Raw genomic sequence first — 15,079 nt, 5'->3', positions numbered from 1 at the left:
AGATGAGATGCTTGAGACTGGTGATCATGCTGCTCTTTTTGCGTGCCTCCAGATCATCAGGGACAAGCAGCAAGAGTTCCAGGAGCTAGAGCTTGTACGCAGTAAACTCCTGTAAGTTCTTTTTAATATGCAGAATTTATACTGAGAGAGCCAGGACAGCTGAGAAGGATGTTTTATTACTCTCCTCTTTTTAGAGTATGCTGTGGTTTGGTTAAATGTTGTTGTGGCTCAAGAAGAGCTCATATAAATCCTTTTTCTGTTGATGGAATTGTTACTAACTATACTAAATCTGATATAGTACAATTTAAGCCATTAAAATTATAAGCACAAGTTTGGCTAATAATTTAGCTATGCTATAAAAGTTTGTTACGCTGCAGGAAATGGTGTCTTTATTTGTTTATTAGTGTTCTTTTGGTTTAGTTATATCTATAGATGCATTTTGCGAAGCTATTCGGTTATATCACTGTTGCATTTGCATCAACACATCTAACCTGAAATGATGAGAAATACCCCAGACCAGAACTGTAAACCTATAAAACCACACTTTAGCACTTTTACGCCAATTCTCGACACAAAGAAATAAGAAGTGTATGTCTTACTCGTACTTCAATAATACCATCAGTGATAAGTTCTAGAATGCACTGCACTGTCAGCACTGTTAGGCAAAGTGGAGATCAGTCTCCTCTCCTCTCCTCCCCTCTCTTTAGTGAGGACTGCGCCTATTTTGACCTGGAAGCTCCAGATTTCTCACTTGCAGAAGAGACAAAAAGAGACATGAAGGAATACAGCCAGATGTGGGGTCTATATGAAGCTTGGCACCAGGGCTTCACAGAGAAGGCCCAGGAGGACTGGATCACATTCAGGTAGGGTCAAGTTTAGATCTGTTTTTGAGAAATCTCAGTGTTTACTGTTGCTACTGGATGTTCAGTTGTGCACTGGTTCCTGTTTCTGTTTTACAGGAGTAAGACGTATTTGTTTGAGGAGTTTCTGTTTGCATGGCAGGACAGACTTAGGAAGCTGGAGCAGCCGACGGCCATGTCTGTCAAAATACAAGGAGAAGTGGATAAATACAAGGTAGACAGTAGGGCAGCTGAAGGAATAATTTATCACTAATTTCTTTTGAGTTTACTATATAGAGTCTTAAGACCTCCATGCTTTGTGGCTACACCGTTCAGTGCAGTCTACAATACAAACATTTTGGACTGTATATTGACCATTTAGCAGTTCTTAGTGCCTGCAAATACAAATTCGCCAAATTCGAAAGGGTTCATCTTTTGTGGAGCATACATTTACTGTGGCAATCACATTACATTCTGCAGTATCTTTCATGCAAATTGAGACTTTAGTGCAAGTGTGACAAGAAATGTCATGCAATCAGCAAAGCCAAAAGGGTTCATCCATACATTTTGTACACTAAATTTCATGCTCCCAAATATATGAATCAAATTTCAAGTTTTCAAAAAAAAATGTAACTATGTCAAACAAAATGATATCATCAGTGTCGTATAGACTATAGGTGCATGCTAGCAGGCATAGTATTGTCTTTGAAGCAAGAACTGAATGTTAATGCAAATGTGAGAGAAAAGGACTCAATTTAATTTGACTGGGTACTGTATATCATTCCAAATCTTTGGGCAGTTTTGTGTGCTTTTTATTTTGACACTTTTCCATCTGTATGTGTAGAACATGGTCCCAGTGCTGAAGTATGTACGTGGAGAGCACCTGTCCCAGGACCACTGGTTGGACATGTTCCGTTTGCTGGGTCTGCCGAGAGGGACGACCTTAGAGAGACTTACCTTTAATGACCTCCTGAATGTCGCAAATACCATCATAGAAAAGACCTTGGAGCTCAAGGTTTGTACACAATTGTAAAAGTACATACAGTAAACATACTGGATGGAATGGACACACAACTTTTAAAAGGTTCTTTTGCTTTTCTTTTTTTAGGTATGGGATGATGATTAATATCTTTGTAAACAAAAAAAGTATACTGATTTGGGTTTAGACCATCAGTATTGCAATAAATGACAAGGGACACCAGGGGACAGCAGCAAGCAAGAAACAGCACATACAACACATACAGTATATTGATGTAGGAAGCTGTACATTTCACTGTATTTGTACATTACATGCCCAGTCTGAAACATTTGCCCAAATAAATTACAAGCACATTCATCTACAGAGTATACTTTTTCTGAACTGCTTGTAGTTGAAAATTAAAAACTGTTTTCTGCTGTTCTTTCAAGCATTTCGGGTATTTTGGGAAAGATTGTGAGCTTCTTTGTACCGGTTTTATAAAATTGTTTATAAGTACAATTTAGTACCTAATGATTGTCTGCCATTTGTTGGTTGGTATGTTCACACCATAACTCAAAAAGTAGTTAATGGATTTTGGTAAATTCTTTTGGAGAGGTGTGGTATGGCCCATAGAACAATCCATTAGATTTTGGCTGTGATTGAGGAATTTTTTTTAAAGGATTTATCATTATTGTGAGATGTAGCCAGTTCACAATTTTTACAGTAGTCTGTGCGTAAGTGACTGGCGCAGAGCAAAGAACCCTTTCAACATGGTGACCAACACGACACTCGATACAACTGCAGCACAGGCCTGTTAATTTTCTGGTTATGTTTTATTCAGCAGCTTGTTCGTAGGAATTAAGGGATCCAAGTCATACAGTACCTAAGAGTGTTCTTTTTATCTTTGTGCCCAAATTTCACCGCCTTTGTTCTAAATCTGCTCCACCGTGAGAGAGTGAGCAAGTGTGTAAATAAAGAGAGGGAGCATTGCTAGAAAACCAAAGTAGCGATTCACAGAAATTAAAAGTTACGGCTATGCTCTAAAGCGCAAATGAACATGGTCGCACCTCCCGCACAACCCTGTTGCAAGGATTTTATTTGAATGCAACCTGACCACAGGCTTCATTCACGTGTTTGCCCTGCCTTGCATCATGTGTGCAGCTAAGCCCCGGAGTCAGTCAAAAAAAAAACAGACACTGAACTCATATTATGATGGTCAGACTATCATGGGAATATTGCTTTTAGTTGTGTTAAACTGATCTGCCTTGGTGGAGGTTTGCGTTCTCTTGAGTGCTGTCTAGTTATATGTGTCTTTGTACCTGCACGTAGGATCTAAACAGCCGTGCCCAGGCAGAGGTGACAATCAGAGAAGCTCTGAGGGAGCTGGATTTGTGGGGAGCTGCAGCTACCTTCAACCTTACTGAGTACACAGACAGCAGCAGGCGCACCCTCACCCTCATCAAGGACTGGAAGGATATAGTTAACCAGGTAGGCATATGGTCACACCAAACCAATGTGTGCTACTCGCATATATAAACACAAACTACGCGTTCAGTTTGTGTTGTCGAATTGAGTCAGGCAGCTACTAAAGATTTAAGTCAGTAAAATACAGTTTACTGTAACTTACAGTTTTATTAACCATGCTTTGGCCATAACTTGTACAAAGCAGATGGCAGATGGCAGCAAATGAGAAAAGTGTGTTACTGTTTTTTAAATTCCATATCCCCACTAACAGCTGGCAGCCTGACTGACATGTATTCAACAAAGGGATTCTTCATTATCTGTTTTGAGTAACTGCCAAGTACTAGCTTTTAGCTTTTTTACACCAAACCCTAGTTTCTAATATCCCTGTCGTTTGTAGTAATAAGTCACACCATTGCCTTCCTGCACTCAGCCCTCTGTAATTAGAAATTGCTTCATCCCTATTCAGCCTGACCCCCTTTACATTTGTTCTGGATAATTAATCCTATATCTGTTAGGTTTTTTTATTGTTTCAGTTAAACTGGACTTTTTCTTAATTACTGAATCCCGGGTGGAGCCTTCACATTATGTACTGGGACAGTGTGACCTAGGATGTGCCTACTTCAATGATCTTCGCTCTTACTTACTTGAAATGGTGTTTCAGCTTTGGCTGACTAAAGTGAGACTACCGTAAGGCTGAGTACAGGCAGACATAGATCCATTTAAATGTTTGCTGTGACACATACATGATTTTATTAGCTGTTTATTAACACAACAGTTAAAATGTGAGGGGCCTCTTTTTATGGTTTTATTAATTACTGAATAATGTAGAGTAATTTTTTTAATATAGGATTGATAGTACATTTTGCATTGTTTATATAAAAAATATAAGTGATGTGAGCCAGCCTTAATTTTCTTTAAGAACAGTGTTTTTTTTTGTTTTTTTTTTATAAAAACATTTAATCATTTGGAAAGGCTCCTTCAGCTTATGCCACTATTTATAAGGCCAGAATTTACCCTTCTTTTTTGTTTGTCATTATTTCAGGCAAGTCAGCTAAAGTATCAAGCGTCTAGTGTTAACTTGGTAGATAGACTTGGCAGGCACAAAAACATCTTTAGGACATGCACCATTAAATGAAACATTGACTTCATCACCACTCTGTGGCCATCAGGTGGGAGATAACCGCTGTCTTCTGCAGTCGTTGAAGGACTCTCCCTACTACCACAGCTTCCAAGACAAGGTCAGGTCACTGATTTGAATCTATGAATACACCTTGATAAACAGAGGCCATCACTTTCATTTATTGAGATTATAAAAGACTGACCATGTGTGAACTTCACCATGTGTGAATCAGATTATTTGCTGTACTCTTGTATTGGTGCATGGTTCTTCTAATTTGTGTTTCACACATATAGATATAGCCAAAAATATTGGCACCCCTGCATCTTCATCACTTCCCCAAGATTGTTGCGATCACAAATTCTTTGGTGTTCTCATGTTTATTTCATTCGTTTGCACTGGAACAACACAAAAAGCAGAGAAAATCTGATGCTTTCTACACAGAACTCCAAAAATGGACTGGACAGAATTATTGACATGATTGACATTGATTATTTTCAAAATCATCGGAAATAGTTATATTTCCAGCATGTGATGCTCCTTTAATTTGTAATGAAACTGACCTGTAGCAACCAACAGGTGCTGGCGATATAGAAATCACACTTGCAACCAGTTAAAATGGAGCCACACCTGATGAAGCCACAATCCTTCTGAGAGAATGTCCTGTGGACACATGAGACTAAAATAGAGCTTTTTAGTTGAGCACATCATTTTACTGTTTTCAGAAAACAAAATGAGGCCTTCAAAGAAAAGAACACGGTCCCTACAGTCAAACATGGTGGAGGTTCACTGATATTTTGAGGTTGCCTTGCTGCTTCAGGCACTGATGTCTAGACTGTGACTGCAACAATTTTCTGGGACAAGTGATGAGTTATCTGACAGAAATGCAGGGGCCAGATTTTTGGCCATGACTGTATATCAAGGTTTACAGGTCCCTAATTATGCAGCACCAACCATTGTGACTGTATTTACTCTGTATATATTCAGGTCAGCCTGTGGGAGGTTCGTCTTTCGGACTTAGATGAGTACCTGCTCAATCTAAATGCCATCCAGAGACGTTGGGTTTATCTGGAGCCTATTTTTGGACGAGGGGCATTGCCTCGCGAGGAGGCTCGCTTCAAACGAGTTGATGAAGACTTCAGGTGCTGTGTTTGTGTGTGTGACTATATCTTATCCAGAGGGCTTTTGCTTTATATCACAAATTGTCAGCTAAAGTAATGTAGGTCAAATATAGATCTTTTAAATTTGATCAAGAATTCTAAAGAGCAGTGCCTACTCCTGGAAATTCCCAGCCTGTAATAAAGCACAATTCATCAAATTTAAGCTTGAAGTCACTGTTTCACTCCATATCCACTGTTAGTTTCTATACCTGTTTTTTATGATATTGAATTTTTCTTGCAGCACAGTACGTTTGTTTTGATGAAGTATTAACTTTGTTTTTATGTTCAAGGTTTATTGTTGTTGATATTCACTATAATACTGGGATAGGTGTGTTTTTGCTGAGAGATTGCTCATGCAATTTGCATTTGCATGGGCAAATGCAAATTGCATTATTGACAGAAAATATCTTAATGCACATCAGTAACAAAACACTTTCACTATAAATAACAGGTCAATAATGTCAGACATTCAGAGAGACAAACGAGTCATTTCTCTGAGCTCGAGGGCTGGCATCAGAAACTCCCTGGTCACTATACTGGATCAGCTGCAGCGCTGCCAGAAGTCACTCAACGAGTTCCTGGAGGTACATGCTAGCACCTACAGGGGTAGCACAGATTATTGATCACAGATTACTGATTTATTTGTGGTGGGCTGCCACAATATCAAAATTGACGACTACATATGAATTTAAAATAGGTTAAATATTGTTTCAGTGTAGTGTTTTGTGTGTGAAGACAGCTACACTGTGGTTGCAAGGATCATCACTTGTTTTTTCTGTTTGTGTGTGGTTATTGTAGGAGAAGCGTTCTGCCTTCCCACGGTTCTATTTCATAGGAGATGACGATCTGTTAGAGATTCTTGGACAGGCCACCAACCCAGCTGTCATCCAGTCACACCTGAAGAAACTCTTTGCGGGTCAGAAACCTACATTGTTGTGCTTTAACTCTGTTGTCTTTTCTACTCCTTTCTTTTGTTTTCTTCTCCCCTGTCCTATTCATAGCATATTCAGTGACTGTGAAGGGTAATCTGTATATGTATTGTCTGTACAGGTATCCACAGCGTTGTGTTTGATGAGCAGTGCCAGCACATTGTTGCCATGTGTTCTTTGGAGGGAGAAACAGTGCCCCTCCGAAACCTCATACGCATCTCCAGTCTGGTGGAGGTAAAGCTGTGTTTATTGACTATATACTTCATGTTCTGTGTTGGATCTGTTGGTTTGGATGCTTGAAGATTTTAAATGTATCTGTTTGTTTCATGGTGTTGACTGTATTCATTTACACAGCGTTTTTTATTTGTATCTATTGTTGTGCTTGACCTTCTTTTTAGGTGTGGTTAAGTGAGCTGTCTGTGGAAATGAAGGCGACTCTGAAACATCTGCTGCATGAATGTGTGTCAGCAGGGACAAAAGGAGAGGTGGACCCTTTGCTTTACCCATCACAGGTATTTTTACATGAAGATACAGTATTTATTTTTCTTAAATATTCTTAAAGGCTTCTGATGAAAGTTTTTTCAGCAGCAGAAGCAGTGTTATGTTTAATTGTCATTGCTACTGTTATTTATATTTTTTTTATAATACTCAGAGATTGCATTCGTCAGTAGTTCCTCACTCAAGACCAGTGTGACCCAGGATGAGCAAAAACCAAATTGCTCTTTATCTGAATTTTCTTAATTTTGATGTAGATTCTCTGTGTGGCTGAGCAAATCCAGTTTACTGAAGATGTGGAAAGAGCTATAAAAGAACAAAATCTGCATCAGCTGGAGCTGGAGCTTGGTGCCAAATTAGAACATTACACTACAGTGGACACCAGCTCTGATGATCATGCTAATCCAGGTAGAGCTGTCTGTGTTTGTGTGAATACTTTGGTGAATATACCGTATCTGTCCTTTCAGACTGGTGTAATTTCTCTCTGAGCCATACGATATGATATGATAACACTTTATTATAAATCTAGACCTGTCTCCTTTTCTCTCCTTCTTTCTATGTTTGTAAAAATGGAATCAAACAGCTTCAGGATTACTTTTTATTTTTTCCAAGTTGAAATGTTTTGAGTTGGTGTGGATATGCCCTCTCCTTGCAAGGAGATGGCAGACGCAGAGAGACTTTGCAGACCCAGAGAGAATCTGCATGTTTGTGTCATCTTGTATCTTTTCACTGATTTTGTATACCATCATCATACTGCCTATAACCTACCAGTCCACTCTAAACACCAGAGTTACTAAGCAGGTACTTGCTAGCATGTTAGGTACAGCAACTTCATCAGCTCATAATGTGTCATGGCTGGTCATCTGGTGTACATAAGACTTATACTGGCCAGAAATCACCATGCACAGGTGCACTGATCAAGTCAAAGTCAAAGTGTTTATTGTCATGTGCACAGTCCACACTGAATGCCAAACAATACAAAGTGAAATATAAAGTAGATAAATAGTAACACAAACTCTAAAAGCACTTTAAAACCAGCAAGTGAAAGAAATATAATAAAAAATATAATGTCTGGTGTCAGACTACAATAATCCCCAGGCAGAAAGAAGAAGCTGAGAAAACCACTCATTTCTTATTAAATGTTCAAGTATATTTGAATCACTGACATGAATTGAGTGATATTGTCCTGCCCTTTTAGTCCCATATTTCCTGTAGCAGATTGCTCATCCCTTTCCTGCTCTTTTGGTTTCTGGTCTCTTTCTTGACAGTAATAACCTCTCTGCGACTGTCCTTATAAACATTGGCTGCTTGATCCTCACATTTCATTCAACTATTAGATTCCCCCTTGTGTTTTTAATGATTGCACTCTGATCAAAATCTCGCTTTGTTACTTAGGACTGAGAGATTAATGCCGAATGACCGCTCTTGTGTGAATCTTGTGATAGGCAGTCAGACACAAGAGGCTGCAGAGGGACAATACCCTTTAAAGCTGCAGATGCAGAAGCTGGCAGGCTTATTTAATGACCTGGAGCTGAATGTGTGGCCATATAGTTCATGACTGAGCTTTTTTTTCCCCCACAGAACTTGAAATTTTAAACATTTAAATAATGGTTTCTTATTCATGCATTAGATCAAAATCGCCTCCATAACCCTGGTAGTGGCATAATTTCACAGGACAATGACAAATTTCAAATTTCTATGTCATATAAAAATTCATGAAAGCAGTGCTTGTTTCACTGGCACAGTGTGTCATTCTGACTTTTTTTCATAATCATAGAATGCCAGCTATTTCAGCAGCACAGCTTGATCAGGACTATTAGGCAATACTTGGAGATACTATGGTTCATTTTGTGATTTGCATGTGAAATTCCAGTCAAACTTGAAATTGCAGTCATTCAAATGATAATATCTCATTAAATTACTGGCTTCTTTATAACAACCAGGTAGTTGAAGAGGTCATAGATTGGTAGTACTGATTAATGCAACTAAAGTGATGGCATGAAGGACAGTCTAATTACCCAGTCTACATCAATGGGCCATAAACCCAGGCAGGGAGTGGGACCTGGAGCCATCTCCCCTTTGGCGCAGAGACAAGACAGGATGCTGTACATTTGGCAAGGTATTATGTATGATCATGGGGCAAGACTGACATCAGTGATGTATTCCTGCATACAAGGCATCCAAAGCATCTACAGTAGCTAGCAGGTGGCATTTGAACTCATTATAATTCTCTCCGCCAAGGGTGTGGGTTTTGTTTTTGTCAGCGTTTGTTTGTTGTTAACAGCACAACTTAAGTAGTGAATCGATTCAGATAAATTTTTTTTGGAGAAGTTTTTTGTTCCATAGGCCACATGGCCTATGGAACAAAAAACTGTCTAGTTTAAAATATCCTAATCCCAACTTTCAGAGACGGATTTACAGTATGACTTTCCTAAAGCATCATCAGTCATTCTGGATTTTGTTGCAGAAGTTTGTATGCATGATTAAACATATTTAGGTAAGATCCTTCTGTGACCAAGGTACGCACTTGAGACAAGGCATTTTTCAAGCAAGCGATTAACTTAATGAACCATATTTTAATTGCGCAAGGGCAACAACAAGTGCAAAGCAGTCAGTTTTGGGTTTTGTTTAATTTGCTCTTGTTAAAAAGGACTACCAAGTGGGCAGCATAGACATGCTCCTGAAATGGCTATTCACAGCACAAAGTCTAAAACATATTTTCAACCAAAACACCAAGAACTTGCATTCAAATGAACCTTCTACATGTTTTCATCTCTCTCCCCACCTACGCACAGCGTGCTTTGCACCAAAAAACTGCAGCAATGATTAAAGTGACTTTCATAGTCATGAAAATACCATTTAGATAACTGTCAGAGAGTTTCAGGTGCTGGTTGTTCCATTACCATGAAAATAGGGCAATGGGATAGTATATTTTTAATATTATTTGATATTTTCTTTTTACTTTTTAGCATAGTTATGACACTACTCTCTTCCATAACTGCAGAAGGTACTAAATAATTAGAGCTGCCAGACAAGTTAGAAACAATAACACTATTTCAACAGTAAATTGCCCCAAGTGCCCTTTTCTGTATTTTGTGCAGTCATTTATGGCCGTTAAGCCCAGTACTGGTTGATGATATTGACATTACAGGGTATCACTGTGGCTGTATTTAGGTCTGTTAAAGCTTCTCTTTCCAAACCGTTGTTTTATTGACTCAGTAGCCTTATTCCCTCAAAAGCTTCACCTCAGCTGTTTGGGTTGTTTACACAGTGAGTGATTCCATTTATTCTTTTCACCAGTCGATACAGTTCTGCATTTTTCCTTACAGATGACAAGAGCTGTTGTTTTATGGTAACATTAAAGCTATTGCCATTCTATTTGTTTACAATAAACATCTACCATCTCTTCAAAGGTGATAAATGACTGCCAGACACAGTTATCTATCTTATATCAATCCCAGAATACTAAATATAGCAGTAATTTGTTCAGTAAATTTTAAAGTCAAATATTTATACTTTTTTTTACGTTTAATGTGATTGATCAAGAAATAAGAGAAAGAAAATCACATTAATTTTGCTTTGAATCAAAAGAGCTGTGTAATATCAAAACTATTTTTATGATAGATTCCTAACTGGTTTGATATTTCCAAATACTGTGTTATTTTTATTTTACCAATCCTACCATTGTAATATTCATGCATGGCTTCTTGTACAGAGTCCAGTGTCCTGCAGCTGAAGCTGAAGGCCCTAATCCTGGACATCATCCATAACATTAGTGTGGTGAAGCACCTTATCCAGGCAGGAGTTACCAGTCCTGATGCCTGGGGCTGGAAGAAGCAGCTTCGCTTCTACATGGGCCCAGACAAATGCTGCCACATTCACATGGTAGATGCGCAGTTCAGCTATACATATGAATATCAGGTGTGTTGGTATATAGTTCTACACTCTTTTTTTTTTTTGTTGACACTCACATACATGGCTGTGTCTAGGACTAATCTTGATTTTTCTTTGATTGTTTTGGAAATTAAAACAGGGCTCCAGACTAACCTTTTAATCTAGTTGCACCGGTGCCACCAAGTCTCCCATTATAATTAATTTCACTAGTTTGGGAATGTACTGTATGTGATCATGTGGGGGAAGATGCAGCGACCACCGGTTATATTTACTGACCTTGGAGCTACTTGAAAGGGAGTGGTGTTTCCACTACTTGGTACTTGGTCGGGAGTGATGTTTCCACTACTTGGTACTTGGTGTTTAATAAAAACATACGTTGCATGTCTGTTAATGCCCTTTTTCTGTAACTTTAGAGATAATTGTTGTAAGGCTGGAGAAGTTACTATGTCTGCATTATGCCAGTTAAATATGGGGTTTCTCGAATACCTACTTTGTTTAGTGTTACACATCTCTTTTTATCGGTACATATACCCTTGTTTACCTATCTATGGAGGAGAAATTCAAATTAATTAATGCCGTCACAGTTTTTTGTGCTGTCCACTTTCAACAGAACACTGGTAACAGGAGTTGTGCACATTCACCAGCTATCCTTTAGTTTTTAGGAAGAGGTTCTCCGGTTTTATCGTTCTGATATAATTACAGATTATTTGGAGTTATGATGGGTAGCTAATCTAGAGGTGCCCAAGATTAAACATAAATGGCCACAAATGAGCGAAATGAGCACGCCATGGGTGCTTTAAATAAATGTGGCTGCAAAATGTGAGTGGTCACTTGTGGTCTGGAGCTCTGTAAAACCAAAAAAGTACTTTCATAAGTTACCAGACCCCAAAGAGGTAATTAAATATACTTGGCTTGCCTATGTAAATGGATTATTTATTTATTTTGTTTACTAAAATTGCTTATGTGATTCACTTGAATTTTCAGAGCTGGAATAGGCAATTACCTGCTGTTCAAGTCTTTCTCCTACCTATGTAGAGGGGAATCAACTACAGTTTATCATCAAATACACATTAAATAGATTTATGCACGCACCCAATGGGTCCTGTCAAACTCTAATAATACATACCTTAGTGTCTTTAAATATACTGTCAGGCATCCACACTTTTCAGTGCATGCAAAACAGCAGTTCAGATGGAGACTGTTCAGCTTGAAAATGCAGAAATGTATTATTTTTTTACCTTGTGGTGGCACTGTTTAAGCAGAAATGAGGAGCACTGCAGATATCTACTTGTATATCCCTTATGCAGTTCCCTTGAAAAACACATGCTGGACTCAGTCTCACTCATTTTCATTTTCTTGTTTTGTTTTTCTACTGTTCCCTCTTTATCCTCCACTGGTTTCTTTTCCCCCTCTCTTGTGCTCCTCCGTCCATCTCTCGCTCCTCTACTTATGTCTGGCCATCTCACTGTGTTTGTGTCACTTTCTCTCTTTATCGCTCACTTTCCTCTTCATCCTACCTGTACTACCTCTTAGGGGAATGCGGCTAAGCTGGTGCACACTCCACTGACTGATAAGTGCTACCTAACTCTGACCCAGGCCATGAAGATGGGGCTTGGGGGGAACCCCTATGGGCCTGCTGGCACAGGAAAGACTGAGTCGGTCAAAGCACTTGGGGGGCTGTTTGGACGCCAAGTACTGGTTTTCAACTGTGATGAGGTATAAATATATATAAGGGACACTATACACCATTTTGTTAGCCCACACTTCAAATTCAAATTTGTTTATTATTCTGAAAGCAAACACAAATGCATATACACTCACCGGCCACTTTGTTAGGTACACCTGTACAATTGTCTGCAAATCAGTACAACACTCCCGCCTTAACATCTGTGTTTGTGAAGCTCAATATGTTTAGGTTTTTGGTTGAAATTGTTATAAATGTATAAATTCAATTACATGTATGTTGTTGAAGTTAGAGTTAAAGGTGGTGTTGTTCTGGACTACATTATATTCAGAGGTGTTCCTAATATTATGACCCTCTCATGTATGTGGCTGGGGAGGACAAAAAATGTAGACATTTCTGATTATAATGCACTCCAGTACAACACCACCGTTAACTATGACCTCAATAATAAACATGCAGTTGAATTTATACATTTATGACAATTTCATCAAAAACTGAAACATTTTGAGCTTCATAAACACAATGTTAAAGTGGAGGTTTGCATTAAATTACATACAGTTGTACAGGTGTTCGTAATAAAGTGGGCAGTGAGTGTTTGTATATAGATGTTCCAGTGATTCAATACAAAAGTACTCGCATGCATGAAAAAGAAAATACTGGCAATTGAGACCATCTGTCAGTATGAACATGTGAGAAGATCTTGTTTCTGGTTTGTGTCTGTCTGTTTTCCAGGGTATCGATGTGAAGTCAATGGGACGAATCTTTGTGGGCTTGGTAAAGTGTGGAGCATGGGGCTGCTTTGATGAGTTTAACCGTTTAGAGGAGTCAGTACTATCTGCAGTTTCCATGCAGATTCAGGCTATTCAAGACTCTCTCAAACATCACAAGCAAACATGTGAACTGCTGGGGAAGGAGGTCAGACAATAAGAACAGAAGCAGACAAACACACAAATGTTTCCAAGCACTGATGCCAAAATAGAATTTTTCACTTCCTGTCTTTTTGCATTCCTTTCTCAGTTATGATTCACTGTATTTCTGGTTTAATTCACATACAGTATATACTGTACAGACATGAGCACACAGTACAAATGTTTACCTTCTATTCTTTTCTGTCAAATCAAATTTGAGTGGGCCAGTAATCACCAAGGAAATCAAACTATGTTCTTGAAAGTCTAAATGTATTTTATTCATGAGAATACCCTTTCCTTCTTCTCCTCATCCTTCAGGTGGAATTAGACTCAAACTCTGGGGTCTTCATCACACTGAACCCAGCAGGAAAAGGCTACGGAGGCAGACAGAAGCTTCCAGACAATCTAAAGCAGCTGTTCAGGCCTGTGGCCATGAGTAGGCCAGACAATGAGCTCATTGCAGAGGTTATCCTGTACTCTGAGGGCTTCAAAAATGGAGAAGTACTGGGGCGCAAACTGGTTGCAGTTTTCAATTTGGCCAGGTGGGTGTTGTGCGGTTTGGTCTGTTTTTGGTTTCAGTTTTGAGTTGAGGTTGGAGGGAGTAGTAGGAGATTCATTTGGTCTCATAAATGTATGACCAGTATACTAATTAAGCTGTATGTATATTACTATTCTGGTCTTCTTGTCACTGTGGTTTACTACAGTAAGTGGTGTTTTTGTGTTTCAAACCAAATTATGGTGTGTGTGTGTGTGTGTGTGTGTTGAATTAATTTGAAATGTTCTATACTCCCAGTTTGTTGATTTTGTGGATAACCTTTCATGTACCTTACAGCACTCAGTGCTACAACCAGTACTACAGTCAAGTGTGATAAATATGCCTGTATTTATCTGTTCAGCGAGATGTTGACTCCCCAGCAACACTACGACTGGGGTTTGCGTGCTCTAAAGACTGTGCTGAAGGCCTGTGGCAGCCTCCTGCAGCAGCAGAGGATGAGTCATGACAAGGACATGAGTAAGACCCCCTGGCTTTTTTGCATTTTCTTATCTGAAGGAACATTATTTCTGTGAGACATTTTGATCTTTCTAATAGTGGAGCATGACCACAAAGTAATGTGAAAGTGTTGGGGATAGAAAACTTCACAACACCTATGGTAGCAACTCAGACAAATATTATTTATGCAGTGTATATTGTCTGGAAAACACTGCAACATGTTGAGATCCAGTAGTGGAAGAAGTTCTCATATTGTTTACTTGAATAAAATTAACAGTACCAGAGTGTAAACATATTCTGTTACAAGTGAAAGTCTTGCATTCAAAATGTTACCTAAGTAAAACTACAAAAGAATTGCCATCAAACTATACTTAAAGTACCAAAAGTAAAAGTACACATTATGTAGAACAGGGCATTTCACATTTATGACATTAACCTTATATTTGGATTATAATTTTGGATGTATTATTGTGTACATCATTTTAATGTTGCAATTGGTAAAGGTGGAGCTCATTTTAACTACCTTACATGCTTATAATTTGAGGTACATCCATCCATCCATCCATTTTCCTCCGCTTATCCGGGACCGGGTCGCGGGGGCAGCAGTCTAAGCAAAGATGCCCAGACTTCCTTCTCTCCA

The 15,079-nt window shown here is 38.8% G+C and overlaps 1 protein-coding gene across 1 annotated transcript in view; it reads left to right on the top strand.

Moving 5' to 3' along the window:
- The window catches only part of dync2h1 (dynein cytoplasmic 2 heavy chain 1), a 140,551-nt gene that overhangs the window by 14,280 nt on the left and 111,192 nt on the right, over positions 1–15,079 (top strand). The window contains 17 exon segments of the mRNA XM_020619983.1: positions 1–111; positions 708–863; positions 960–1,074; positions 1,684–1,854; positions 3,127–3,285; positions 4,431–4,499; positions 5,366–5,520; positions 5,990–6,122; positions 6,337–6,454; positions 6,589–6,701; positions 6,866–6,979; positions 7,220–7,370; positions 10,678–10,883; positions 12,390–12,572; positions 13,273–13,455; positions 13,767–13,990; positions 14,345–14,460. The exon segment at positions 1–111 is cut by the window's left edge and continues 67 nt beyond it. Of these exon segments, the coding sequence (XP_020475639.1) occupies positions 1–111; positions 708–863; positions 960–1,074; positions 1,684–1,854; positions 3,127–3,285; positions 4,431–4,499; positions 5,366–5,520; positions 5,990–6,122; positions 6,337–6,454; positions 6,589–6,701; positions 6,866–6,979; positions 7,220–7,370; positions 10,678–10,883; positions 12,390–12,572; positions 13,273–13,455; positions 13,767–13,990; positions 14,345–14,460 (2,477 nt within the window).

The sequence above is a fragment of the Monopterus albus genome, unplaced genomic scaffold, assembly GCF_001952655.1.
Source record: "Monopterus albus unplaced genomic scaffold, M_albus_1.0 scaffold229.1, whole genome shotgun sequence".
Classification (NCBI taxonomy): Eukaryota; Metazoa; Chordata; class Actinopteri; order Synbranchiformes; family Synbranchidae; genus Monopterus; species Monopterus albus.
The sequence above is the reverse complement of the archived record's forward strand: the minus strand, read 5'-3'. Positions and strand labels throughout refer to the sequence as shown.